Consider the following 14,476-nt stretch of genomic DNA (forward strand, 5'->3'; position numbering starts at 1 on the left):
ATTAGGTTTTGCCATTCATGGAGTCCAGGTCGTCGTTCATTATGGTTCTAATTGAATTCTGAACCATCTCGTTCTAGTGCTCTTCTGTAGATTGGATGGAACTAATGATGGGCACAGTCTTCTCTCCAAAACTTCACGTGACATATCTCCTATTGAACTAGGAAATTGAATCTCTTTAGTGTTTTTCCTGTACTGGGGTCCAGGTCGTCGTTCATTATGGTTCTAATTGAATTCTGAACCATCTCGTTCTAGTGCTCTTCTGTAGATTGGATGGAAATAATGATCGGCACAGTCTTCTCTCCAAAACTTCACGTGACATATCTCGTACTGAACTAGGAAATTGAATCTCTTTTCCAGTACGGAAGTAGAGAAAACAACCTTTAATGCATTTCATCTACACAATAACATTAGTTTCACGAAGTACAAATAAATGCTGTTTCTGGAATACGGGGAGCATTACTGTTTTCTGCCCTTCTGTTGGTTGTGGTGAGTGGTTAGCTATCGCCATTTCACTGGTCTAGGACGGAAGGACATCGAACTGTGCATGGTGAATTGGTGGGAGTAAATTAGGAGAGTCACTGATCCAAACTGTATATTCTCATTCTGATAGAAAGAACAATGAAAACATACAGGACCGCAAGCGGTGAGCTTTTCCTTTCAGTCTTGTCTGTGATTTGAATTATTGGGTAGGTGGACAAGATTGTGCGGGCAATTACTTTTCTGGGTGGAGAAGCTAGCGAGGTGCAACCCCCCCACTTATGCAGAGCATCTATGGTGATGAGGACTGTAAACATGGGGCCCTGCGAGGAGGAGGAAGATGATGTATTTATACAGTAAGTTGCTGGGGTGATGGCAGTTGCAACAGTTCTGTAGTTGATGGCATTTCCTCGGTTGCCTTATCTTTTCTCTCTTGTAGACATTATGTCATTCAGCTTGTCCGCATCTCACGTTTGCTTTGGTGAAAGGAACAGAGACGACCGCATGGCCTCTCCGGCAAGCTCATTAGGGGAGTTTGAAAAGATGAAAGATGATCCCTCTCATTAGAACAACAAAGAGAAAGTACGCGTGAGAATTGAGAACACTGAGATGACCTCTGAGTTCTGATAGTGACGATGGTTGACGAACTCATCGAGATGCCAGTTTTCAGGATCCTCATGAGTGGTTAGCGAGACCGACGCTCGCGGCGAAACAAATCCAACTGTATTTATGTCGTCATCATTTAACCTACAAAGAGAGCTATTTTTTTAAAGCGTCCATCGGAAAGCCCATTATAATCAGGCCTTCTAGATAATGTGGAAATGTATTATTGATGGATCAGTTGGACCTTTCTTACAGATGTATATGGGCTTTTCTTTACAGGCCTTCTTTATTATAACTTCTCTGTTGTAGCTGGCAAAAAATTGGCGTAGATTACATAAAAACTGGCATAGGTTTTGTCCCCAACTTTAAATGGTATCAAAGTAGTTGCTCATACATGGGCTTCTATCCAAACTGCTTAGGAACCACAAAAGGAGGTCTACATGTTAGTGGGTGTGTTAATGAAAGTCTATTGACTAATCATTTTAAAGTCCAAATTTTGTTTAGAGAAGTTTTCCCTACGATAAATTCGTTAGCAAACGTAGCTGGTAAGTTTTCATTGTTAGAACTTTTGCCTGCAACACTTTGCCAACAAAAATTGAAATTTGCTAGCAAGAGGGTCAACAATTTTGATAGTAAAATTTTGAAATTTGTTGGGAAAGGGTAAACTCTAGGCTAACGAAATTCAAATTCGTAAACCCTCTTCCAACGTATTTTGAAAATTTCTAGCATACAGTGATTAATTTTTATATTTTTAATTATATTTTCTGGGAGAATTGATGATTTTTAAATTATATTTAATAATATATAAAAATAAATAATTAAATTATAAAATCACAGATATGCAATGAATTCTCTAAGTGCCTCTTGTAGACAAGGTCTTCACGAATTACTCACATGAACTCAAAAAAATTTACCCAACTTCATAAAATGATTTCCAATGAAAACCACCATACTTCCCTTGACTTTGTATTCTAACCTATGAGGAACATTGAAGGTTTTTCGCTCTAAGGACATATTGTCAGAGAAGGCATGGGTAGGACTGGACTGAATGGTCCAGGACGGGACACGGAAGTCATCTTTTGTCAGAGAAGGCATGACCGCCTAGCTAATCGAGAAAAAAAGGGGACTTCACTGTAGAGGGTGTGTGCGTCAAGAGGAGAAAGGAAAAAAAAAGACTTAAAATTCTTTTTGCTTCTCTTTGAAAAAGTAGTCAAGATCATTCTCTGTAGTTCACCTTCTAGTCTTCAGAGTCTTGTCCTTCAAGTAGCCACTAGGGCGGCAAGTGGCAAGAGAGGAGGAAAAATAACAGCTCATAGGGCTCAATACCGTTACCGACATCAGCAAGGGCTTAATACTGTCATCGGCAACTACAGTGACAATACTATACTAACAAGGGCTCATTACCATTGCCGGCAGCAGCAGTGACAGTATTATAGCAGGAAGGGCTCAGTACCATCACCGACAGCAGTAAGGTGAAGTTGTTCTCTGACCATCTTTGTTATTGGATTGAGTTATGTGTTGTATTTGGGAGTGTTTGTAAACACCTTATGTATTTTTTCTCCCTATAATAAAATATCTGCAATAGCTTGTGGATGTAGCCAGAGTTGGGTGAACCACGTTAAATTGGTATCTTGTTATATTTTCTTCCTTGTTAAATCTGGTCATTATTACTTAACAACTGGTATCAGAGCAAGGTTGTAGAGAAAATCAGTAACAATCCAAAGATAACCGGATTCGAGTGGGAGCAATGACTGCAGATGAAGGGAATGTAAAAATTGAACAGTTCGATGGTACGGACTTTGATTTTTGGAAAATGCAGATAGAGAAATATTTGTATCAGAAAAAATTATATCTATTGCTTGAAGTAGAAGCCATAAACTATGAAGGATGAAGAGTGAAAACACTTAAACAGAATAACCTTTGAAGTTATCCGATTAACGTTATCCCACAATGTTGCTTTTAACATAGCAAAGGAGAATATCACAACAAGTCTTATGAAGGCTCTCGCCAGTATATACGAGAAGCTGTCGACTTCAAATAAAGTGCATCTGATGAGACGTTTGTTCAATTTGTGAATGACAGAAGGAGCATCAATAGCTCAACATATCAACGAACTCAAAACAATCACAACCCAACTGAGTTCAGTTGAAATTGAATTCGACGAAGAAGTGCATGCATTGATACTTTTGTCTTCCCTACCAAAAAGCTGGAATGCCACCGTTACAACAATGAGTAGCTCGTCAGGAAGCAATAAGTTAAAATTCAATGATATTCGTGATTTAGTTCTAAGCGAAGAAATCAGAAGAAAAACGTTGGGTAAAACATTGTCTACAAGGCAAGAAGAAGACCTAGAGCAAATAGGAATAGTAGGCCAATCCACCGAGGCAGATCTCATAATAGAAGGTCCAAATCCAGAAATCCCAATAATTCTCAGAACTCAAAGATCGTCAAGTGTTGGAACTGCGGGAAGACCGGGCACTAAAAAAATCAATGCAACAGTGCACCGAAGGATCATGCTTCCACCTTAGGGAATGATGATGCATTGATATGTTCTATTGAGAGCAAGGAAAAGTCTTGGGTGTTAGACTCTAAAGCATCGTTCCATGCTACCTCGCAGAACGAACTCTTCGAGAAATATGTGTCCAAAAACCTTTGTAAGGTATATATCGATGATGATCAACCTTTTGATATTGTTGGCAAATGTGTAGTGAAGATTAAGTTGAATGGGTTAGTATGGGAGCTGAAAAATATCAGGCATATTCCCGACCTGAGAAAGAACTTAATCTTAGAAGGGTAGTTAGCCAATGAAGGCTACACCATGATTTTCCATGGTGATGATTGGAAGATTTCAAATGGTGTATTGGTGGTTGCACGAGAAAAAAAAAGTGGTACTATTTACATGATAGCAAAGGCATATTGTACAATTGTAGTTGCAGCAAGCAACCAAAGTTCCAACTTGTGGCACCAGAGACTTGGCCACATGATTGAGAAAGGAACAAAGAATATGCATTCCATGGGAAAACTATCAGGTTTACAGTCAGTAGAAATTTACATGTACAAAGAATGCATACTAGGAAAGCAGAAGAGAGTTAGCTTTCAGATAAGTGGCCAAACTTCGAAGAAGGAAAGGTTGGAGCTCGTTTTTTCTGATGTTTGAGGGCCAACAATTGTTTCATCTATTGGTGGAAAACACTACTTCGTGACATTCATCGATGATCACTTTCAGAAGGTATTGGTTTACTTTCTAAGTCACAAATCTGAAGTGTTTGATATTTTCAAAAGATGGAAAGCCATGGTTGAAAGTGAGACAGGTCTTAAGATCGAAATACTTAGGACTAATAATGGGAGTGAATATGAAGATACCAGATTCAAAAAGTTCTGTTATGATTATGGGATCCAAATGGAGAGAACCGTCCAGGTACACCTCAACGTAATGGTGTAAGTGAACGTATGAACAGAACTTTGACTGAGAGAACCAGAAGTATGCGTATGCAATTAGGCCTACCAAAGCAATTCTGGGCAGAAGCAGTTAACACTGCTGTTTATTTGATCAACCGAGGTCCATCAGTTCCACCGGAGTACAGAATACCAAAAGAGATATGGATCGAAAAGGAAGTAAAACTCTCACACCTTAAAGTTTTTGGTTGTGTGGTGTATGTGCACATTAGTGATCAAGGCAGGAATAAATTTGATCCCAAGTCCAAGAAATGTACCCTCATTGGTTATGGCAATGATAAGTTTGGATACCACATCTGGGATGATAAAAACAAAAAGGTGATCTGTAACACAAATATGATTTTCAATGAAAGAGTAATGTACAAGGACAGATATATTATAGAAGCCATGATGTCCCAGATGTCGGCCAGAGGAATTTGTTGAACAGAATAGTGCACAGTAGTCCAACACATCATAGTCTCTTGTTTCTACTCCTATATTGAGAAGGTATTCTCGACCTCATGTGCCTAACAGGAGATATATGAATTATCTACTGTTGACTGATGGAGAAGAACCTGTAAGCTATGAAGAGGCATGTTAGACTGAAGATGCTAACAAGTGGGAGTTTGCTATGAAAGACGAGATGAATTCTCTAATCTCCAACCAGACATGGGAACCAGTTGAGTTACCCATAGGGAAGAAGGCCCTTCATAACAAATAAGTGTATCGGGTAAAAGAGGAGCATGATGGCTCTAAGATATACAAAGCTCGGCTAGTTTGTCAAAGGATTCCAAAAGAAGGAAGGAATTGACTACACCGACATTTTTCTCTCCTGTTGTGAAGCTCAATAGTATCATAACAATGTTGAGTATCGCTGCTACTAAAGATCTCTATCTAGAGCAGTTGGATGTGAAAATTGCATTTCTTCATGGAAACTTGGATGAGGAGTTATATATACATCAAGCAAAAGGTTTCTCAGAAAAGGAGAAAGATAATATGGTGTGCAAACTGAAAAAGAGTTTGTATGGTTTGCAACAGGCCCCAAGACAATGGTACAAAAAGTTTGATAGTTTCATGCATAAGGAAGATTTCCAAATATAATATGTTGATCATTGTTGCTACTTTGAAAGGTACAAGTCCAGTTATATTATTTTGCTACTTTGTGTCGATGATATGTTAGTAGCTGGCTTAGATAAGGATGAGATCAGAAGCTTGAAGCGGCAATTGTCAAAAGAATTTGACATGAAAGACTTGGGTCCGACAAAGAAGATTCTCGGAATGCAAATGACAAGAGATAAGCGAAGAGGAGTTTTGCAGTTATCTCAAACAGAGTACATCAATCGTGTTTTGCAGAGATTCAACATGAGCAATGCTAAGCTAATTGGCACACCCTTGGACAAACATTTATGCCTATCCAAGGATCAGTTCCCTCGGACAGAAGAAGAGAGAAAGTTTATGGATATGTTTCCCTATGTCTTAGCTATTGGTAGTTTGATGCATGCAATGAACTGTATGAGACCAGATATTGGCCATGCAGTGGGAGTTGTTAGCAGGTTTATGTCAAACCCAGGAGAGAACCATTGGAAAGCAGTAAATTGGATCTTGAGATATCTTCGAGACACCACAAATAAGTGTTTTTACTTTGGTAAAGGTGAATTGAAAGTACAAGGGTACGTAGATGCATATTTTGTAGGAGAAGTTGATCACAGAAGAAGCACCTCTGGTTATGTGCTAAACGTGGGCACAACAACTGTTAGTTGGATGTCGCAGATACAAAAGATTGCATTATCCACCACTGAGGTTGAATATATATCAATAACAGAAGCCAGTAAAGAGACGATATGGCTTCAAGGATTGTTAACCGAGTTAGGATTCAAACAAAAGAAGAATGTTTTGTATAGTGACAATCAGAGTGTGATACATCTGGCAAAGAATTCTGCATTTCATTCTAGAACCAAGCATATTGGACTATGTTATCACTTCATCAGATCTCTGTTAGAGGATGAGGTGCTAAAATTGAAGAAGATCTAAGGTAACAGGAATCCTACATATATGCTAACAATAACGGTGACTATAGATAAACTGAAGCTATGTTCAGCTTCAGTTGGCCTGCAAGAATGACAAGACCAAGAAAGAGTTGTTGCATTGATATGTGTGAATACGGATTGATATCAATGTTCAAGTGGGAGATTGTTAGAGAGGGCATGGGCATGACTGGATTAAATGGTCCAGAACGGGACATGAAAGTCATCTTTTATCAAAGAAGGCATGGCCGCCTAGGTAATCAAGAAAAAATCGAGGACCTCACTGTAGAGGGAGTGTGTGTAGAGAGGAGAAAGGAAAAAAGACTTAAATTGTTTTTTGCTTCTCTTTGAAAAAGCAGTCAGGATCGTTCTCCGTAGTTCACCTTCCGGTCTTCGGAGTTTTGCCCTTCAAGTAACCACTGAGGGGAGGAAGAATAGCAGCTCAGAAGACTCAGTAATGTCACTGACAGCAGCAAGGGCTCATACCATCGCCAACAACAGCAGTAACATTATTACAACAACAAGGGCTCAATACCATTATTGGCAGATGCAGTGGCAATATTACAGGGCTCAGTACCATTACCGACAACAACAGTGACAGTACTACAGTAGGAAGGTGCAGTCGTTCTTTGGCCATCTTTGTCATTGGATTGAGTTATGGGTTGTGTGATTTGAATGTTGTAAACACCTTGTGTATTTTTTTCCCTATAATAAAATATTTGCATCAGCTTGTGGACGTAGCCTGAGTTGGGCAAACCACGTTAAATTGGTGTCCTGTTGTATTTGCTTCCTAGTTAAATTTGGTCGTTATTACTTAACACATATCACTAGTTTGAGGTACTACTCCTTGTTAATAAAGTTTGAGGTACTTATCTATTACCCTTTAGTGAAGTTCCATTGTGCTTGCTCGAATCCAATTGGGGAAGGTAATGCTTAGAAGGCAATGAAATAATTTTTGTTGTAGATCTCTATCAAAGGCATTGACGGCTTGTGTTGTCCAAGTTTGGGTATTTGGGGTTTGTTTGTTGGAATATTATTTATTTCACCTTTGGAGGTGATGGTTCATGATAAAAGGTAGACATTGGTGTCGCTTTAAATGCCAAATTTTTTGTTGCTTAATCTCACTCTCTTGGTTCTCCTCTATTTTTCTTGCCTACAAGTTGTTCTTTTTTAGCTTCTATTTGCTTGAATCTTTTCTTTAAGTAAAACTCTTTACGTTTTTTAGCACACTCATCTAATTTAAAAGTAAAGCCTAATTGATTGGATATCCTTAGAACATAGATGTACAATTGAAGGCACAACAAACTATCAACACCTTTAACTTTGAGGCTCTTCCTCAAAACATTGATTTCTTCTTGATGAAAAAGAAAACCTCTGAGGAAGGCCATGCCCTTGTTTTCTTGGTAACATTGGCTGAGCATTTTTTTTATTAGCAATACTATTTAGACTTTTCATTGAAGAATCGTAATTTATGTGTAAATTTATTTGACTGATATAATTATTAGTTTTGAAAAATCAAATTAACTTTAAATGATATGTTCTGAATCAATTCGACAAAAAAAAAAAAAAACAAGTTTGAAATGGTTGCCCTAACCTCTTTAAGAAAAATAAATAATAAATAAAATAAACTAATAGCCTTGTGTTTCAATGTTGGAAGATGTGCCCAAGCCCATATGATCAAGGCAAGCACACTCGTCCAAGTGTGTTAAAAGATAGGTTCAAGTCGATAAGACCAAGGAAGGCTCATATATCTAATAGAGGTGGAAGATGGGCTAAAACCCATAAACTAAGGAGAATCCCACATGCTCACACAATGGTGGCATTATGGTAAATAAAGAGTTATCATAAAGATGACATTGACGTAATTAGTTTAAGTTTTAAAGGTATTATTATAATATTATAATCTTATTCATCTATAAATGAACCCTGAGGGGTAGGGTTAGGACACAAGTCCATACCCTCTTTTCTTCTTTTTGTTTTTTCCCAATATGTCGTCTCTCATTTTCTCAATGAGCTAAATCCATGGAGTTTTGAAAATCAATACGCAATAATGGGCATTCAAAAGGAGAACGAGTAGGAAGTTCCTCACATATATTTTATGTGTACAATCCTTTTGTTCTCCTATGCATCAACTTTCAACTATTCAATATCCTTCCTATTTATTGACATTCAACTACTCAAAGTAGACTGTTATGAGTAGGCTTGAGGCCTAGATGACTTGGACGATGAGTTTGTTAGCTTCACGTGGCTTCATGATTTCTTTCGGCGAGTTTCAATCATCTTCTTAGGTAGGTCTACATCCTCAACTTTTTTATTTTTTTTTGCATATTTTGGACATATTCTTGTATTTAAGTTTTTGGACTTTTGATATTATTTTTGGATATCTATTTTTATACATTTTTTGTATATATTTTTTTACATGGATTATATATATATATTCAATAGAATAAATATGATTCTTTCATTTCTGTCTAATTTTTTATTTATTGTATTGAATATTTTAAATGGCTAGTAGAAAATAAAAAATCATAAAAATATAAATTAAAAAATTCTATGTGAAATAATTTCTAAGTATTTAATTTTAAATATTAATTAGAAATAATTATTCATGAAATTATTTCTAGTTATTCAAAAAAATAGTTAATTAATTTCATTTTTACTTTTTAATTTAATTTTTTGAAATAATTCTTGCTAAAAAAATTTAAGAATTATTTTAAAAAATATCTCGATGAAATAATTCTTGACAAGATTAATTAAATGAGAATTATTTTTTAAAATTAATGAAAAAAATCTTGAAAATTAATTTATCTGACAAACGCTTAATTATTATCTGTGAAAATTTATTTTCACCCATAATTACTTGTATAGTCTGGCTATTTTTGAGAATACTTTTCTAGAGGAAAAGACAGACTTTTCTTGAAGAGAAATTTCACTAAGAGTAGTTAAATCTCTTATAATGAACTTGCTCCTTGTTGTGCTCCCCTTTACGCTCAATCCTTTTCATTGATCCTTATATAAAACTTACTATAAAGCATAAAATGAATGTTACAAAATAAAAAAGACTAATCAATAATTTTCCAATAAATAAGGGAATTTTCTCTTTTTTTAAAAGCATATTATTTCAATTTTGAACAAATGTATGTAGGGCATTTGGGTCAGGTTTAAGTTAGTTTCGAATTGGATTGGGTTCGAGCAACCTATCCACAATCGAAACCCGTGCAGTTTTCCTCTCAACCTCGTCCCTGTCTCGAGCGGTGAGGGAAAACCTCCAAACCTTGGCTTTTTGCTCAGGTTCCCTCTTTTACCCGACCTCGTCCCTGTATTGAAAGTCTTCATGTTTCTCATGAAAGAACACACGAACATCATTTTGAAAATATAAGCGTCTCGAGTTAAGCCAACTTATCCTTTTATTCAAGAATATCTCCTCTAGTCCTTTGATTGTTTATAATTCCAAGTTTCGTCCGTTAATCTTTTTGTTTGTTCCGTGGAATAATTTTATGCGACATCTTTGGTAGATGTTTGCAGTTCTCGAAAAGAATAGCGGACACGGATTTCTTTCTGAACAATAAAACTGATTCCAAGTTTCGTCTCGAGTTAAGCCAACTTATCCTTTTATTCAAGAATCATCTCCTCTAGTCCTTTGATTGTTTATCATTCCAAGTTTCGTCCGTTAATCTTTTTGTTTGTTCCGTGGAATAATTTTATGCGGCATCTTTGGTAGATGTTTGCAGTTCTTGAAAAGAATAGCGGACATGGATTTCTTTTTGAACAATAAAACTGATTCGGCCATAGAGTACCTTTGACAGGATGATACATAATAAGCAGAGGGCAAAAAAGGTTTAGAACTTAGATTCTCAGTACAATTTTGACAAAATTAAAAAGATAAAGCGAAATAAGAAAATGGCAGCAAAAGATAGACTGAAGAAGAGAATAAACAAAAATTAAGACTGGCCTGCAACTAATCCCGTTCACTTCCAGTTGTTGGCAACAATGTCAGCCAAATCCACGACTCGCTGCGAGTAACCCCATTCATTGTCGTACCAGGCGATCACTTTAACCATGTCATCTCCCATCACCATGGTTAGTGAAGCGTCCACAGTCGATGACACATCTGAGCACCTGAAGTCGACAGAGACGAGGGGTTCATCACAAACGGAGAGGATGCCCTCGAGCTCCTTCTCCGCGCTCTCGCGGAACGCCGCGTTCACCTCCTCGGCGAAGGTTTTCTTAGTGACTTGGACGACGAGATCGACGACAGAGACATTGGGGGTGGGGACACGGAGGGCAATGCCGTTGAGTTTTCCCTTGAGGGATGGGAGGACAAGTGCGACGGCCTTGGCTGCACCGGTGGAGGTGGGAACGATGTTGAGGGCAGCTGCCCTTGCACGTCGAAGGTCACGGTGGCTAGCATCCAGAAGCCGTTGGTCGCCGGTGTAGGAGTGAGTGGTGGTCATGGTGCCCTTGATGATGCCTGTCACATAGTTGCATTCACGGTTAAAACTATATTTACCCAAAAATATAAAAAATTCTACATGCCTCTTTTGTCGTTTTACAAGAGGATAAGTTGCATGTTTTATAATTTTACAAATGGATAAATTGGGTGGAGTCCTATATATGAGTACTTGCTCTCTCTCTCTCTGATACCATGTGAAGTTGGGTCCAATACCCATCCTAAAATGACTAGCTAATTTAGTAAACATATCTTCAACTAATAAACTCAAGATCTTTATAGTTACTAATCCATATAGGACTATTTTTCAACACTTCCTATGTAAGCACCTAACCAATATAATTCGAAAAGACTAGTCGATTAAGGTGTGAAAAGTCAAGTCTTAAATGCAAATGCAAAGTCCCCGCACTAAACATGCGAACACGCGGAGATTTGAAGGCAGGATGGGCGAAACCTGCTCTGATACCATATAAGCACCTAACCAATACAACCCAGGATCCGAACGCGGGATAATGTGCCAAATGCAGAGTACCAAACCATCCACACCTAACAGGTTAACCGTTTAAAGTGCGGAAGACCAGGTTATATCACAGATCACCAACATATTCCAACACCCTAGTGTGTAAGCTCTTTGGACACCACTTCACATAGTATCAAAGTAGGTATTTATTTGTAGCCCTCCACCTTAATTATCCACATGTAGAGCCAAAAAAGAGGACATACATGTGAGGTGGAGTATTAAGGAATAACCCCACATGGATTAATGATTCCTAAGTTAGGCTAACCATTTTGGGATGAACCTTGGATCCAATTTCACATTTCTCTCAATTGTAAATGTTTATTAACCAAGGAATGATTTTAAGACATGATGATGCTCAATGGGAACATAATCTCTGTCAACAAATATTAAAATAAAATATATATTTTTATTTTGTCAATATATTGCTAGGGCTTTATTTTGTCAATATATATGAGGTTAAATAATTTCAAAATTATGACGTATTTATTCCAGAAAATCTCTAAAAGTATGACCCGCAATCATTGTTAATTTGTTTAAACAGTTAAGAAAGATAAAATGGTAATAAAATTTGTTCAATCGCTGGAGCGGTCCTTGTTTTATTCGTGAGCATTAAATCTTTGGTTAATGGAGACATGGTGAAGAAAATTTTATGCCAGCTATGTTTGGAAAAACGAAAGAGAGAGAGGGCAGAAGAGAGGGAAAATACCGAATTTCTGGTCGAGAACCTTGACGAAGGGGGCAAGACAGTTTGTGGTGCAAGACGCATTGCTGATGATGGGCTCGGAGGGGTCGTAAGCGTCGGCATTGACTCCGACGACGTAGGTTGGGATGTCACCTTTCCCTGGGGCGGTGATCAGAACTTTTTTTGCCCCGGCCTGGATGTGCTTGCCTGCTCCTTCTCTATCCACGAACACTCCCGTACCCTCGATCACCAGATCGATGCCCAGTTCCCTGACTCACAACACAAGCGATAAGACTTAATTTCACAGGCACGCACATTGTAGGGGCGATAAGATTTGCAAAGGTCTCACATCATGCTTAATTAGCAGCAGCAATGCTTATCAGTAAATTACTTGTTTCCTTCTGAAAAGCAGCTCTTTTTTTCTTACTGTGTTCTACTTCTGTCTTTCTTAAATTTTATTGAATGCTACAAAAAGCTAAAAAGAAAATAAAAAGCTTTTCAATTATATCGTAAAAGAAGTGCATTTCTTCAATTGGGCAAAAGACCAGATGAAGTCTTAAGACTGTAAATACCAACTAGTTAGTTAACAGTTACCGATTACCAGCTGGTAATAGTTAGCGGTTTGGTAGATGAGGGATGAAGTTAGGTTGTGATGGGGCTTACTTCCAGGGGAGGTCGACGGGGTTCCTGTTGGAAACGACCTTGATGACCTTGCCGTCAACCGAGATGCCATTGTCTCCGGCGGGTTTGACGTCGGCCTCGAAGATGCCGAGGGTGGAATCGTACTTGAGGAGGTGGGAAGCTTGCTTGACACCGCCGGTGTCGTTAATGGCGATGACATCGAGCGGGGAGTCCTTCCTCCCGTGCCAACACCTCAAGAAATTCCTTCCGATCCTCCCGAATCCGTTTATCGCAACCTTGATCTTTGCCTCCACTACTCCTCTCTTGTTCCCGCCACTTCCAATCTTCAAACATAACACAAAGCCAACGTGAATTGTTAAACTAATGGAGCAAATTGAAAACACTGCAATTAGTAGAAAATTTTTGTAACAGACAGACAGAAGACTTGATCTGATTCTTGACATTTAACATTTAGCATTATCAACACCACATTGAGCTATAGAGAGGACTGGGACGAGAGACACTCACCGCTGATGTCTGAACGGCGATCACGGAGAAAAGATCATCCGAAGACTTCCTGGCAAACGGGAGGGAAGCAGAGTTCCGGAGACCCGAGAAGTCTGAAAATCCTTTCGCGTTTGCCTGAAAAGAGTGACACAACTTCCGAGTTAGATTTAGACCGAACTGAGAGAACCATACAAGCAGATTACAGAAAAAAAGAAACTGTACAGCTAGCGAGTACCTGGAGGGAGGCGTTGGCTACTGAAAGAGTAGCCGATGCCATGGCAATCACTTGGCAGCAACAGAGACGGATAGAGATTGAAGCGAGCAGAAGCAGTGAAGAAGATGGAGAGGAGGATCGAGTAAAGGAGTGGCAGATACGAAGCGGTTTTTCTAAGTGAAGAAGCAGAGGAGGAGAGAGGATAGACCAAAGGATGAGATAATGGATAGCCTCTCGATGAACGAATGGTTCTCAATCCATCGACGCTTCTCACCAGAAACAAGTACAATTGCCACAATCACACGAAGTTCTGGGCTTTCTCAAATGGGCCCAAGGAGTGCAGTAGATATCGAATGTTTGACGGCGGCGAGACACAGAAGAAGAGGATGAAACTTGTTTCAACGAGGTGACTCGAACTGAGGCGTCCGTTTCGAAGAACCCTTTGCTTATACTCCGACTGTTCGGCAGAGTTAATTTTAGGTATTAGTAGCTAATTAGAATTCATAAAAAGATCAGTAGTAAATCTTAATAGAAACCCAAATGACCAATATAAACCAAAAGACCAGTATGTTAGGTGCGGAAAACAGAGACTCTGACAAGAGTGGACGGAACCTCTGACACCCACCGTTCCCAGGTTCTGACCGTTGCACTTCGGGATTCGAACGCGGAACGTGGACGCTTAACTCTGATACTATATCAACGTTTAGTCAATAGGACTTCCGAGGAAGTCACCCATCTTAGTACTATTTTCGCCCAAACTTTCTTAATTTTAGAATTTCGAGTGAGACGTCTAGCCAATACAATCCAAAAGACCGATCTATTAGGTACGGAAAGTAAAGACTCTGACAAAAGTACACTGACAATGGAATCCATACTCCGTACACGGCTTATTGAACGAGTCAACCGAGTTCTAACTCAATCAACCTACTCTTCTTCGAGTCGG

At 38.6% G+C, this 14,476-nt stretch overlaps 1 protein-coding gene across 1 annotated transcript; it reads right to left on the minus strand.

Annotated features, from left to right (window-relative positions):
- Positions 1-10,350: 10,350 nt before the first annotated feature.
- On the minus strand, positions 10,351-13,682 carry LOC137962147 (glyceraldehyde-3-phosphate dehydrogenase A, chloroplastic). The gene is made up of 5 exons (XM_068808877.1): positions 13,555-13,682; positions 13,341-13,454; positions 12,855-13,156; positions 12,216-12,460; positions 10,351-11,010 (listed from the first exon to the last, which is right to left on the minus strand). The coding sequence occupies exons 1-5, from the start codon at positions 13,594-13,596 to the stop codon at positions 10,508-10,510; spliced, it is 1,206 nt and encodes a 401-aa protein (XP_068664978.1). The 5' UTR covers positions 13,597-13,682; the 3' UTR covers positions 10,351-10,507.
- Between the last annotated feature and the right edge of the window lie 794 nt (positions 13,683-14,476).

The sequence above is a fragment of the Aristolochia californica genome, unplaced genomic scaffold (assembly GCF_029961685.1).
Source record: "Aristolochia californica isolate CCGP_79_NKW_82.1479 unplaced genomic scaffold, dmAriCali1.0.hap1 SCAF_4, whole genome shotgun sequence".
Lineage (NCBI taxonomy): Eukaryota > Viridiplantae > Streptophyta > Magnoliopsida > Piperales > Aristolochiaceae > Aristolochia > Aristolochia californica.

Coding starts and splice junctions, on each gene's coding strand:
- LOC137962147 (XM_068808877.1), bottom strand. CDS start 13,596: ATGGCATCGGCTACTCTTTCAGTAGCCAACGCCTCCCTCCAG. Junction 13,455..13,554: donor TAGCCAACGCCTCCCTCCAG/GTACTCGCTAGC, acceptor CACTCTTTTCAG/GCAAACGCGAAAGGATTTTC. Junction 13,157..13,340: donor TCGCCGTTCAGACATCAGCG/GTGAGTGTCTCT, acceptor TTATGTTTGAAG/ATTGGAAGTGGCGGGAACAA.